Source organism: Heptranchias perlo, chromosome 5 (assembly GCF_035084215.1).
Source record: "Heptranchias perlo isolate sHepPer1 chromosome 5, sHepPer1.hap1, whole genome shotgun sequence".
Lineage (NCBI taxonomy): Eukaryota > Metazoa > Chordata > Chondrichthyes > Hexanchiformes > Hexanchidae > Heptranchias > Heptranchias perlo.
Genome location: NC_090329.1, coordinates 125,989,653 through 126,004,439, shown reverse-complemented (window position 1 = coordinate 126,004,439; position 14,787 = coordinate 125,989,653). Strand labels below are relative to the sequence as shown.

Here is a 14,787-nt window from a genome sequence, read left to right as displayed (position 1 = left end):
ACTACATCCACTGGTTCCATTTATCTACCCTGCTGGTTACACCCTCAAAAAATTCTAATAGATTTGTCAAACACGATTTCCCTTTCATAAAACCATGTTGACTCTGCCTAATCGTATTATGATTTTCTAAGTGCCCTGTTACTACGTCCTTAGTAATAGATACTAGCATTTTCCCTACTACTGATGTCAGGTCGAAAACTTCCTCATCGAGAAGATTGTGGAAATTGTGCCGAAAACCTCCTCGTCGAGAAGATTGTGGGAATTGGGCCGGAAACCTCCTCATCGAGAAGATTGTGGGAATTGGGCCGGAAACCTCCTCATCGAGAAGATTGTGGGAATTGGGCCGGAAACCTCCTCATCGAGAAGATTGTGGGAATTGAGCCGGAAACCTCCTCATCGAGAAGATTGTGGGAATTGAGCCGGAAACCTCCTCATCGAGAAGATTGTGGGAATTGGGCTGGAAACTTCCTCATCGAGAAGACTGTGGGAATTGGGCCGGAAACTTCCTCGTCGAGAAGATTGTGGGAATTGGGCCGGAAACCTCCTCGTCGAGAAGATTGTGGGAATTGGGCCGGAAAGTTCCTCGTTGAGAAGATTGTGCTCAGCGGATGGGTGGGGATTGATAGCCAAATATTTTCTCAGTGTTTGGGGAGAAAGGAAACTCCATCAAGAGTGCAGCCTGTTGGAGTTACATGGCTTTAGGGACGTTTCTTTCTTCAGGCCTCTCTGCCACTACTGGGCCACCGACATCTGCCGTTTATTCTCAAAAAACATTCAAAATAGTGTGGATAAGCAGCCTACGTACTTGACAACCCATAAATGTTCCAATATATCTTCAAAGGATTTTAAACGTTGTGTTTGAAACTGACTTTCTCCCAGTCACCTGTCAGTCTGAAGCCAACCGAGTTACTGAGCTAATCAGAGGCTCTGTGATAGTGTTCCGCCAATTAAAAAATGAGCAACTGTGTTTCAATGATCAATTTTATGTTGAGGTTTTAATGCAGGAGTATGTTTCGACATTACAAGAAGAATCATAAAGTTTATAATTACTGTCAAATTTTGTTTGATAACCCTCCTGTGAAGCGCCTTGGGACGTTTTACTAAGTTAAAGGCACTGTAAAAATGCAAGTTGTTGTTGTCTGGACCAAGCGCTGTTTTCGTTCAATAAATATATTTGTTGGTGTATAATTTTCATACAGTCTGATTGAGTGCACGGAGGGGTGAAATTCACCTTGGGCAACAGTGCAAATAGATGACAGCAAATCGGCAGCCCATTTTACACACTGCCCGATTTTTCTACACAATCAGGCAGAATGCAAAATGGGTTGTGGATTCGCTATCGACCTTTTCGTGTAATTGGCCAAGATGAATTTCACCCCCTATATTTTCAGTCTTCTAAAGCAGGGACGCAATGACAAATGTTTCACATTCGATCCCTGGATCTTGTTAAACTGACCTAGATATTGGGCTGGGCCAGTGATGCTGAACCCAATGGGAATATCAAGGGTAAAAACACAAAGTATAACAGATAACATCAGAATAACAGGCCAACTCAAGAAGGTGATTATTATATTTTATTATCACATTGTTTCACAGTTTCATATTATTGTAATGAGATAATTTCACTCAGGTTTATATTGTAATGTTATATATTTATATTAGATTGCTATACTATATTTGAAATATTTATGTAGTATTGATATATTTGCTAAATATATTTATTTACATACTAACAGTTATTTTATTACAATTATATTTTTATTATTGCGCCTCTTCTATTATCAGTCCCCCATTTACCTGTAAACTTCCTGCCCCACATCTGGTCCATCTCCACACCAAGTGACTATTGAGACTGCTCAATTTAGAGGTTAGGGTTAGTGGTTGGGGTTAGGACATGGGAGTTAGGAGTTAGCGTCAGGAGTTAAGTGCTCAGGGTTATTGGTACGGATTTAAGGTTAATGGTTTGGATTTAGGTTTAGTGGTTGGGGTTTAGAGTTAGGGTTGAGAGTTAGGGGTTAGTGGTTAGAGTTAATGGTTACAGTTTAGGGAGAGTGGTTGGGGTTTAGAGTTAGGGGTTAGTGATTAGGGTTAGTGGTTGGGGTTCAGAGTTAGGGGTTAGTGGTTGGGGTTTAGTGGTGAGGGTTTAGTGGTTAGGGGTTAGGGTTTAGTGGTTAGGGGTTAATGTTAGTGGTTAGGGTTTAGTGGTTAGGGGTTAATGTTAGTGGTTAGGGTTTAGTGTTAAGGGTTAGTAGTTAAGTTTAATGGTTAGGGATGGAAACCGCCATTGACACATCTTTGCCACCAGACACATCCTCCAGTTTGTTGCGTGCTGTCCTAACTCTGCCCGTTTACCTGTACAGGGTCTTCCTGCCCCTCATCTCGTCCTTCTCCACGCCCTGCACGATGAAGTAGTCGGCGTTCAGGCCCATGATCTTGCCCCAGAAGTAGACCCGGGTGAACTTGTAGTTCTTCTTGACGAGCTCCAGCGAGATCTGCAGCGTGGTCTTCTGCTCGGCGGTCAGCACCCCGCCGCTGCTCGACACGTAGTTCAGGTGCAGGTGCAGACTGACGGAGTCCATGGCGCCGCGGCTGCGGGCTGTGAGTTTTTGTGGCGGTCCCTTACTCCCGGCCGCTGCTTCGGGCCTGGCTGTCGGTTGCTAGGATACACCGCCCCCTCCACACCCCTCCCCCTCCAAACTCCACCTGAGCGTCGCTTCCCGGGTTACGGTTGCTAGGCGACCCAAGGGGAAAACGAGGTGAGGGGTCACAAAGCAGCGCCTCCCCTCCCCCTCCTCCTTCACTCACCCCGCCCCCTCTCCCTGAGGAAGACCAGCCACTCGCTCTATTTTGCAAGGTAAAGGATGAAACCCATTTTAAGCAATATATATATATATATAAATATATATAAACTTCCAGTGCAAGAAATCCGAGCCTTACTGTCAGCCACAAGGTGCCAGATGTCATGCTGAATGAGATGTGCTGGCTGTGCCTCAGTGGGTAGCACTCCTCTTGAGTCAGAAGGTCCTATCCCTTCACAGTCCCACTCCAGAGACTTGAGCACAGAAGCCGGGCTCACACTCTAGTGACCTGAGGAAGGAGCAAAGCTCCGAAAGCTTGTGATTTCAAATAAAGCTGTTGGACTATAACCTGGCGTTGTGCGACTCCTTACATTTGTCCACCCCAGTCCATCACCGGCATCTCCACATCTACTGCTAGTACAGAGGGGAGTGCTGCAATGTCAGAGGTGCTGTCTTTCAGTTGAGATGTTTAAACTGTGGCCTTGCCTGCCCTCTCGGGTGGATGTAAAAGATCCCTTGACACTATTTGGAAAAAGAGCAGGGGGGGGGGTTCTCCCCCCTCATTGCCCAGGCCAATGTTTATCCCTCAATGGACGCCACCAAAACAGATTACTTGGTCATTTTCTCATTGTTGTTTGTGGGGACCTTGCTGTGCGCAAATTGGCTGCCGCATTTCCGACATTACAACAGTGACTACACCTCAAAAGTATGATGTGGAGATGCCGGTGATGGACTGGGGTTGACAATTGTAAACAATTTTACAACACCAAGTTATAGTCCAACAATTTTATTTTAAAATCCATATGCTTTCGGAGGCTTCCTCCTTCCTCAGGACCTCAAAAGTATGAGGAGAGATTGGGTCGACGAGGCCTATATTCACTAGAGTTTAGAAGAATGAGAGGTGATCTCATCCAAACATGTAAAATTCTAACAGGACTAGACAGACTAGATGCAGGGAGGATGTTCCCGATGGCTGGGGAGTCCAGAACCAGGGGTCACAGTCTCAGGATACGGGGTATGCCATTTAGAACCGAGATGAGGAGAAATTTCTTCACTCAGAGGGTGCTGAACCTGTGGAATTCTCTACCACAGAAGGCAGTGGAGGCCAAGTCATTAGATGTATTCAAGAAGGAGATAGATATATTTTTTAATGCTAAAGGGATCAAGGGTTATGGGGAAAAAGCGGGAACAGGGTACTGAGTTAGATGATCAGCCATGATCATTTTGAATGGCAGAGCAAGCCCGAAGGGCCGAATGGCCTACTTTTGCTCCTATTTTCTATGTTTCTGTGCACTTCATTGGATATAAAGTGCTTTGGTACGTCCTGAGGTCATGAAAGCTGTTGTATAAATGCAAATCTTTCTTTTCATTCAGACATTACTAATGAATTAGCCATTGCTTGAGTTCCTTGCATAGCAAAACTGTCCATTCTGCATTTTAGATACTTCTCGTCTGCCTGTACATCCAAACCCAGCATTGGGCTCCCCCAAGAAGCTAACACCTTTTAGGTTTGCTCAAAACATGTTTCAAAATCGATTATGCCCTAGCCTTTTCCTTGGGGGAAAGAATTGGCAAAATAATCCCAAACTGTGACAGGGAGGCCAGGTAGTTTTTAAAAAAAAGACACAGTAGGAAGATGCAGAGATTTATTTTGTGCTTGGATTTCAGTCTGTAATCACTCCCAGGTATCCATTATTCTGTATATAAACCATTTGCATCTCTCGATTAGATTCCAGTCTGTAATCACTCCCAGGTATCCATTGTTTTATGTATAAACCATCTGAACCCCTCGATTAGATTCCAGCCTGTAATCACTCCCAGGTATCCATTATTCTAGAAATAAACCATTTGCATCTCTCGATTAGATTCCAGCGTGTAATCACTCCCAGGTATCTATTATTCTATATATAAACCATCTGAACCCCTCGATTAGATTCCAGCCTATAATCACTCCCAGGTATCCATTATTTTATATATAAACCATCTGAACCCCTCGATTAGATTCCAGTCTGTAATCACTCCCAGATAACCATTACTCTATATATAAACCATCTGAATCCCTCGATTAGATTCCAGCCTGTAATCACTCCCAGGTATCCATTATTTTATATATAAACCATCTGAACCCCTCGATTAGATTCCAGTCTGTAATCACTCCCAGATAACCATTACTCTATATATAAACCATCTGAATCCCTCGATTAGATTCCAGCCTGTAATCACTCCCAGGTTTCCATTATTCTATATAGAAACCATCTGAACCCCTCGATTAGATTCCAGCCTGTAATCACTCCCAGGTATCCATTACTTTATATATAAACCATCTGAACCCCTCGATTAGATTCCAGTCTGTAATCACTCCCAGGTATCCATTACTCTATATATAAACCATCTGAACCCCTCGATTAGATTCCAGTCCATAATCACTCCCAGGTTTCCATTATTCTATATATAAACCATCTGAATCCCTCGATTAGATTCCAGCCTGTAATCACTCCCAGGTTTCCATTATTCTATATAGAAACCATCTGAACCCCTCGATTAGATTCCAGCCTGTAATCACTCTCAGGTATCCATTACTCTATATATAAACCATCTGAACCCCTCGATTAGATTCCAGCCTGTAATCACTCCCAGGTTTCCATTATTCTATATATAAACCATCTGAACCCCTCGATTAGATTCCAGTCTGTAATCACTCCCAGGTTTCCATTATTCTATATAGAAACCATCTGAACCCCTCGATTAGATTCCAGCCTGTAATCACTCCCAGGTATCCATTACTCTATATATAAACCATCTGAACCCCTCGATTAGATTCCAGTCTGTAATCACTCCCAGGTTTCCATTATTCTATATATAAACCATTTGCATCTCTCGATTAGATTCCAGTCCATAATCACTCACAGGTATCCATTATTCTATATATAAACCATCTGAACCCCTCGATTAGATTCCAGCCTGTAATCACTCCCAGGTTTCCATTATTCTATATAGAAACCATCTGAACCCCTTGATTAGATTCCAGCCTATAATCGCTCCCAGGCATCCATTATTCTATATATAAATCTGAACCCCTTTGGCTGGATTATGCCATGTTATCTTCCCCCCGGGCAACCAGTGCCTTTTATATTGAGTAGTTAATACTTTTCTGATCCTTGTAAAATCAAAGAAAAGTTTCTTGCTTCAAAGATGAGGGGGCAGATATTGCGCTTTGGTGTAAAGGATTGGCTGAGTGCAGTGCACAGAGGAAAATCGGGTGGTGAGGATCCCACGACCGTATCAGAGCCCGCCTAATTTTCCTCTAAGAGCTGTTCCCAGGTAATCGTTTATGCTTTAACATAATAAGAGGAAAATTCCCCCAGTTCGTTGTGATAATGATCTAACTACTGCACCACAAGTCATATTCTATTCCTCATTGTTTCCACCCCTCCCCCTCACTCAGACTGTAACTTAAATCCTGAACCATCCTTCACCTCAGACTATTCTAATCTTGTTATAAACACGTCGTGATGTCTGTGTTTGTGGAACCTGCATGTTGTTTTCTCTTTTTATTAGAAAAAAAAGTGTGCTTCCCCTATATCTCTGGTTTCCTAATTCCACTTGTTGCTTTCTCAGCGTATCGTATGTCTGGGCTCCGTAATCCCTTCTTTGATCCCTTTATGGATGGTCAATGCACCCAATCAACACCTACCATCTTGGTGCCCATCACTTACCCGCATCGTGCCCCTGCCTTCAAAAGGCCTCATTTACTTTCTTACACAAATTAATAACATCTGTTATACAATTACCACTTCAAAAAGAGAGCGACCAGCTCCTCTTCCTTCCCTTTAGTGCTCTTTCTCTCTTTCTACCATATCTATCCCTCGATCTGGATGGTTGCGAATACCCTTGCCTCTGCCGGCTGTCAACAAGCTGACTACCAGTAGGTTCCTCTGGTATTTTGATTGCTATCACCTCTCGGGGCCCACTTAATTTGTGTTCAAAAAAGTCTCCAAAAAAATACAAGTCTTTCAACCTACATAACATCACCCAAAAAAATAAAACAGTCTCGACTATCTTTTGTTGCATCGAGCGAATTTATATCTGCGACAAAACCACAGACTTTCAAATGGTGAGGATTGCGTGTGTGTTTTTAAGATCTGATTCAGCCACTCCAAAGGGATACTGGACCGGGTATCTTGTGTTACAGAATGGTTGACCCCATGCAGTTCAGTGCGCATGAATACTGGAATCCTGCTGTTTAATTAACGAGATGTGTGAATTTATGACCATTCTTCAGCAGGTTCAATTGTGGCCTATGATAATCTCCAGAGAGGTTCTTTTTTTTTTAACTCATTCATTACTAGAGGCACCATTTGGACTCGTTCTTACAGCAGTCTCTGGTTGGAGGAAGATTCCAGATGATGTATTTGTGCAGATTCCATGTGGGATTTACCCAGCGAGTTCTCCTCACATTTCCTCTAAGAAACTCAGTTTTGCCTCCCATGCCAAGTGTTTCTCCTCACCTCAATAACTCACAAACCAGCACAGACTTGACGGGCCAACTGGCCTGTTTCAGTGCTGTTGCTATGAAAGCCAAGTCTTGAATACTGCTAGACCACTTCAGAGGCATTAAGAATCAACCACATATTGTGGGACTGGAATTGTATGTAGACCAGATCAGGAAAGGAGGTTCCCTTCCCTCGAAGAGGGCTGGTTAAGTTTTTCTGATAATCCAGCAACTTTCACAATCGTTTTTTTGGTGCTAGCTCACAAATGACTAGATTTATTTGAATTCATAACTTGTCACAATGGGATTTGAACTCACAACATCTGGGTTATTAGTCCAGTACCATAGCCACTAGGCTAATGTCCACTGCATAATCTCAGGACGAAAAAAAACACAGAACACATCCTTGTATATTATATGTAGTTCATAAATAAACCAAAAAGAAATATCTCTGAGGTCTGCTTTTTGACTTTTTGTAGAGAAAATCGATGGAGATGGTGCAGAACATTCAGTGGCAACATGTGTGTGCACGGAGAATAATTCTCGCTGGGAGCATGGTAGTATCCATGATATGGGTAACACTTGAGAGGAACGTCTTAAGGGGAAGAAAGGTAGCCCATTACCTGAGGCAATTTTCCTTCAAGCTACATGGTCCCAGGGGAGTGGCATTCAAACAGAAACCCATGGCATTGGTGTGCCACTCTTACCATCTACTTTACCTGGTGGCACCACTTCTGTTGGAAGCTGGAATTCTACAGTTACCATGGCTAGGGAATTTTTTAATATATATTCATTCATGTGATGTGGGCATCATTGGCAAGGCCAGCATTTATTGCCCATCCCTAATTGCCCTTGAGAAGGTGGTGGTGAGCTGCCTTCTTGAACCGCTGCAGTCCATGTGGTGAAGGTACTCCCACAGTGCTGTTAGATAGGAAGTTCCAGGATTTTGACCCAGCAAAGATGAAGGAACGGCGATATATTTCCAAGTCGGGATGGAGTGTGACTTGGAGGGGAACGTGCAGGTGGTGTTGTTCCCATGCGCCTGCTGTCTTTGTCCTTTTAGGTGGTAGAGATCGTGGGTTGGGAGGTGCTGTCGAAGAAGCCTTGGTGAGTCACTGCAGTGCATCCTGTAGATGGTACATACTGCAGCCATAGTGTACCGATGGTGAAGGGAGTGAATGTTTAGGGTGGTGGATGGGGTGCCAATCAAGTGGGCTGCTTTGTCCTGGATGGTGTTGAGCTTCTTGAGTGTTGTTGGAGCTGCACTCATCCAAGCAAGTGGAGATTATTCCATCACACTCCTGACTTGTGCCTTGTAGATGGTGGAAAGGCTTTGAGGAGTCAGGAGGTGAGTCGCAGAATACCCAGCTTCTGACCTGCTCTCGTAGCCACAGTATTTATGACGCTGGTCCAATTAAGTTTCTGGTCAATGGTGACCCCCAGGATGTTGATGGTGGGGTATTCGGTGATGGTAATGCCTTTGAATGTCAAGGGGAGGTGGTTAGACTCTCTCTTGTTGCAGATGGTCATTGCCTGGCACTTGTCTGGCACAAATGTTACTTGCCACTTATCAGCCCAAGCCTGGATGTTGTCCAGGTCTTGCTGCATGGGGGCATGGACTGCTTCATTATCTGAGGAGTTGCGAATGGAACTGAACACTGTGCAATCATCAGCGAACATCCCCACTTCTGACCTTATGATGGAGGGAAGGTCATTGATGAAGCAGCTGAAGATGGTTGGGCCTAGGACACTGTCCTGAGGAACTCCTGCAGTGATGTCCTGAGGCTGAGATGATTGGCCTCCAACAACCACTACCATCTTCCTTTGTGCTAGGTATGACTCCAGTCACTGGAGAGTTTTCCCCCTGATTCCCATTGACTTCAATTTTACTAGGGCTCCTTGATGCCACACTCAGTCAAATGCTGCCTTGATGTCAAGGGCAGTCACTCTCACCTCACCTCTGGAATTCAGCTCTTTTGTCCATGTTTGGACCAAGGATGTAATGAGGTCTGGAGCCGAGTGGTCGTGGCGGAACCCAAACTGAGCATCGGTGAGCAGGTTATTGGTGAGTAAGTGCCGCTTGATAGCACTGTCGACGACACCTTCCATCACTTTGCTGATGATTGAGAGTAGACTGATGGGGCGGTAATTGGCTGGATTGGATTGGATTGGACAGGACATACCTGGGCAATTTGCACTGACGTGCTGGGCTCTGCCATCATTGGGGATGGGGATGTTCATGGTGCCTCCTCCTCCTGTTAGTTGTTTGATTGTTCACCACCATTCACGACTGCATGTGGCAGGACTGCAGAGCTTTCATCTGATCCGTCGGCTGCAAGCAAGGTAATCCAACTCAATGATATTTCTACCTGAGGGAATCCAGCTCTACATTAGGGAATTCCCACTCTATGTGAGGAAATCGCCTTCAATGCAAGGCAATCCCGTTCTACCTGAGGGGATCCCGTTCTACCTGAGGGGATCCCGTTCTACCTGAGGGGATCCCTTTCTACCTGAGGGACTCCTGATGTAGGCAAGGGAATCCTGGTCTACCTTAAGGAATCTCCACAACTGGAAATCCCACTCCACCTGAGGAAATCTTGTTCTACATGAGGCAACCTCACTCTTAAATGGAGAACAGACCCAGGAAATCTTGAGTCTCCATTACCATCTAAGCAACAACGGTCAAGCCCGTTATATAAACACTGCAACTGAAGGGTGAGGGGGCAGAACTGATGCAACAGCCTCTTTAGAAGTCCTGGATGAAAGCAGCAGAGATTTTAATGTAGAGATTGCAATGTTCCATGAAGACTCACTAGATGTGAGCTCAAATGGCGATTAGGACTATAACTTGGTAGCGCCTATTCTGCGATTTCCACTTGCGACTACTGACAGCAAGTCCTCATAATGTTACATCAGGAAGATGTGAGGGCATAGCGGGTTAAATTATGAGGACAGGATACATAAACTTGATTTGTATTCCCTTGAATATAGAAGATTGAGGGGTGATCTGACCAAGATGTTAAAAATGTTAAAAGGATTCAATAGGGTAGAGATGGAGAAGCTATTCCCTCTAGTGGGGGAAATCAAGAACGACGGGACATAATGTTAAAATTAGAGCTAGGCCATTGAGGAGAGAAATCAGGAGGCACTTTTTCACTCAAAGGGTCGCAGAAATTTGGAACTCTGTTCCCCAAAAGGCTGTGGATATTAGGTCATTTGGAGCTTTCAAAGGTGGTCAGATTTTGTTAGGTAAGGGTATCAAGGGGTATGGAGCAAAGGCGGTAATTGGAGTTGAGGTACAGATCAGCCATGATCGAATTGAATGGCAGGGCATGCTGGAGGGCCATATGCTCCTAAGAACATTCAGTTGGTAACTGCTCCACCCACTGTGCTGCAGGGCCATACAAAATAAAGAGGCCTCGGGTTCAATCCCTGGTCTGTGCTCAATTAGTCCATTGCAGCAAGGGGCAGGAAAATTTGCCTCAGTGTCGCCCCGCGTTAAGGAGAGGGAAAAAAATAAACCGGGGCTCCTGGCCGCTGTCAATTGATTCCTGCTGGAAAACGTGCCGATGTCGGGCGAGATCAGGCACGGTACAGGCCGGATCGAGCGATTTGCTAACTCTATCTATCTCTCTGTCTCTTTGTCTAGCCTCACAGGTGAAGGTTAATGACTGAGGCGCAGTACTGGAGACTGTCTGGTGCCCTTGGCGCAGTACCCCAGTGAAACACAAGGTGGGGTGAACGGGGGAAAAGATGGAAGACGAGAAGAAAGCAAAGGAGGTTCACCCTCAAAGGCAAATAAACACACACACACACACACACATACACGGGTCTCCTCCTCTCATCTCTGGAATGCTTAAAAAGTGACCTAACTCTGTGAAAGGCACAGCATGTAATAAACGTTTTCATTAACGAAAGATTTAAATCTTTTCTTCTCCCAATAGAAAGACATGCGCAGGGGAATCCACTGGAGAACAAAATGACCCTTTTAGCATTATGAAAATCCTTGTGGTATTTCTAGATTTCTTGTTGCAGACATTTCTTAGTGTAATCCACGGACTTATACGCCCCCCCCCCCCCCCACCCCCAGACCTGCCTAAAGGCACTTCCCCGACTCCATGACAAGCCAGCCGAACGAGCAGCCTTTGTTTTGACTGCAACCCGTCCTACTAGACGTTTCATTTGTGGAGAGTGTTGCTGCTGTTAGGGGGTTTTGACGGGGTGACGACAGGGAGTTCTTTAATAAGTTCCATTAAACTCATAATCCCCAGAATATTTCTGCAGGGGTTAGCGTTTGAACAAGTTCCAAGGCAGTCTGAGCAATGAGGCGGAATAACACACAATCATCAACTTTAAAAAAAATCATTATTATCATCATACTTGAAAAAGAAGCAACAGTGTCGAAATTGCCGTCGGTGTTATTAATTTAACATATTTATGTGGTCAGGCAAGTGGTTCAGTGGTAGCACTCTTGCCTCTGACTCAGGGGATTGTGGGTTCAAGTGCAACTCCAACACTTCAGCACATAATCCAAGCTGACACTCCAGTTCAGTACTGAGGGAGTGCTGCACTGTCGAAGGTGCCGTCTTCCTATGAGACGTTAAACCAAAGTCTCGTCTGCCCTCTCAGATGGATGTAAAGGATCCCATGGCACTGTTTGAAGAAGACTGGGGGAGGTGTCCTGGCCAACAATCCTCCCCCAACCAAAATAAAAACAGTTTAACTGGTCATTTATCTCATTGCAGTTTGTGGGACACCTGTGTGCAAATTGGCTGCTGCGTTTGCCTACACAATCACAGTGACTACACTTCAAAAGTAATTTATTGCCTGTGAAGCACTGTAGGTCATCCTGAGGACATAAAAGGCACTATTTAAATGCAAGGTCCTTCTTATTCCTTTGAATGGTATTTTAGTTTTTTTTGTTGCTTTAAACCCAAACTGATTCACTAACATAGTTCAGGGAAGAAGACCCACTACCTCTACTTGTTCTGGCCTACATATAGCTCCAGCCCCACAATATGTGGCTGACTCTTAAAGCCCTCCGAAGTGGCCGAGTTGTTAGGGCAGCAAGGAATGGACAGTAAAAATGGCCTTGTAGCTTAAGGAAGGATTTAAGCATGGCTCAGTTGACAAGTACACCACAGAAGGGTGAGAATTCCTCTGGTCACTATGATCGGAAATTTCCTCGGATCTGCTCCGGCGAAGTTACGGCAGAGACGTCACACTCCAGATATCACACTCCAGATATCACACTTCAGTTATCACACCCCAGGTGTCAAATTTCAGATATCACACTCCAGATATCACACTTCAGTTATCACATCCCAGGTGTCAAATTTCAGATATCACACTCCAGATATCACACTTCAGTTATCACACCCCAGGTGTCAAATTTCAGATATCACACTCCAGATATCACACTTCAGTTATCACACCCCAGGTGTCAAATTTCAGATATCACACTCCAGATATCACACTTCAGTTATCACACCCCAGGTGTCAAATTTCAGATATCACACTCCAGATGTCACACTCCAGGTGCCACACATCAGATGTCACACTCCAGACATCACACTTCCTTACAAATGCAAAACAATCTTATAAAAAGAGGAAGAAAGCCATAAATTTCATCCTGAGTTATTCTAACCCGGAGCCTGAAACTTAACAAGCAATGAACTGACCTCCAGTTGACCAACAGCTACAAAGACCTGGATCCTACAGAGAATACTTAAGCTGTGGCCTCAAAGGGACAGGCCAGGCTCGCAGCTAAACATCGCAATCACACTCTAGATCTCAGACTACCCGCGAGCTGGACTCAAAAGGAGTCAGTGTTGTTCCAAGTGTGTTGAGACTTGTCAGGTCTGCGGAAAGAATAGTACTAGACAGTAACATAGTTACTGTCTAGTACAGTGTCACCTACAGGGTGAGAACGGTAAGACAACATGAAATATTCATTGAGAAGGCTGGGACAGGATGGCCCGGTGGACCCAGCGTCTCCTTGGCTGTCCCAGTTGTCAGTGATTCATCTGATTCCTCCAATTTCCTCCCCCTTATCTCCTAAAGAAAGAAAGAACTTACATTTATACAGCGCCTTTCATGACCTCAGGATGTCCCAAAGCGCTTTACAGCCAAGGAAGGACTTTCGAAGTGTAGTCACTGTTGTAATCAAGAAGCTCACTCGTGCTGATTCGAGTTCCTGCAGGTGCCAGTCACCCTCCAGAGTATGACACTGGCTATTATCTGCTGAGAGCCACCGTGGCTGAATTTTATCCTGCCATCATCCAACATCCACACATGTGCACTTTCCAGTGCGCGGTTAGCAATCAGGAACTGGTAGCCTGGCTGATTTCTCCACCCCCCCCCCCCCCCCCCCCCCCACCACTACCCCTCTCTGTCCTGGGCAGGAGGGAAGGGAAAGGCTGCTGAGGCTAATTGTAGAACCTCTACTATCACCCATGGAAGTACCGTACACTGGGCACAATGAAGCAACTGTACGTGGACTCAATGCAATGGAATGGTTCATCACCCATTCCACCGTGTGACAAAGTCAATCTCCAGCTAGTTTGGATATCGGGGACCTTAGAGAGGGTGCAGAAGAGATTTACTAGAATGGTACCAGGGATGAGGGACTTCAGTTATGTGGAGAGACTGGAGAAGCTGGGGTTGTTCTCCTCAGAGCAGAGAAGGTTAAGGGGAGATTTAAAAGAGGTGTTCAAAATCATGAAGGGTTTTGATAGAGCAAATAAGGAGAAAATGTTTCCACTGGCAGGAGGGTTGGAAATCAGAGTTCACAGATTAAAGGTAATTGGCAAAAGAATCAGACGGGAGATGAAGAGAATTTTTTTTTTAACGCAGTGAGATATGATCTGGAATCCGCTGTCTGAAAGGGCGGTGGAAGCAGATTCAGTAGTAACTTTCGAAAGGGAATTGGATAAAGACTTAAAAAGGAAAAATTTGCAGGGCTATGGGGAAAGAGCAGGAGAGTGGGACTAATTGGATAGCTCTTTCAAAGAGCCGGCACAGGCACGATGGGCCGAATGCCCTCCTTCTGTGCTGTAAGAGTCTATGGTTCAAATGCTGTGTTTACATTCAGCAATAGTCCCTCGTGTATCTGACTCATCGCTGATGTTACAGTCTGTAACAATCCCCCAGTATCTTTCCCGTCAGCAAAGTGTAAGGATGGATTAAAATAAAACTAGTACATATAAAAATTCGCTCTCCCATCTCTTTTGCCCTACAGACTAAGAGCATGTTTAAGCACTTACCACTCCAGAACTAATGCTGAAGGATTATAACGCCTCTTAGTGGGTGAAGATGTCGTCTGATGTGCCACTGAGTCATACAAACCAGGTAGGTCCCAGGTTTGATCAGCGATCTGTGCTGAGTTTACTGATCTCCACCAGGAAGCCTCATCAGACTTGTCCTCTGGTTGTTACTATGTCAGCACACTAGAGGAAAGAATCCTTTCCTTGTCCTTAACTGTTATTTTGCCAGAGG

The 14,787-nt window shown here is 44.8% G+C and overlaps 1 protein-coding gene and 1 long non-coding RNA gene across 2 annotated transcripts in view; one reads left to right on the top strand and one right to left on the bottom strand.

Moving 5' to 3' along the window:
• rsph9 (radial spoke head component 9) overlaps positions 1 to 2,679 on the bottom strand; it is a 46,655-nt gene extending 43,976 nt beyond the window's left edge. Inside the window, exon 1 of the mRNA XM_067985174.1 lies at positions 2,353 to 2,679. Coding sequence (XP_067841275.1) covers positions 2,353 to 2,579 — 227 coding nt within the window. The 5' untranslated portion in view covers positions 2,580 to 2,679. The remainder of the gene's footprint in view (positions 1 to 2,352) is intronic.
• Positions 2,680 to 2,790: 111 nt separating this feature from the next.
• LOC137321532 (uncharacterized) lies at positions 2,791 to 11,152 on the top strand. Its single transcript, XR_010962848.1, has 3 exons — positions 2,791 to 2,854; positions 7,770 to 7,901; positions 10,940 to 11,152. It is a non-coding gene; the product is annotated as an uncharacterized lncRNA (long non-coding RNA).
• The last annotated feature ends 3,635 nt before the right edge of the window (positions 11,153 to 14,787 follow it).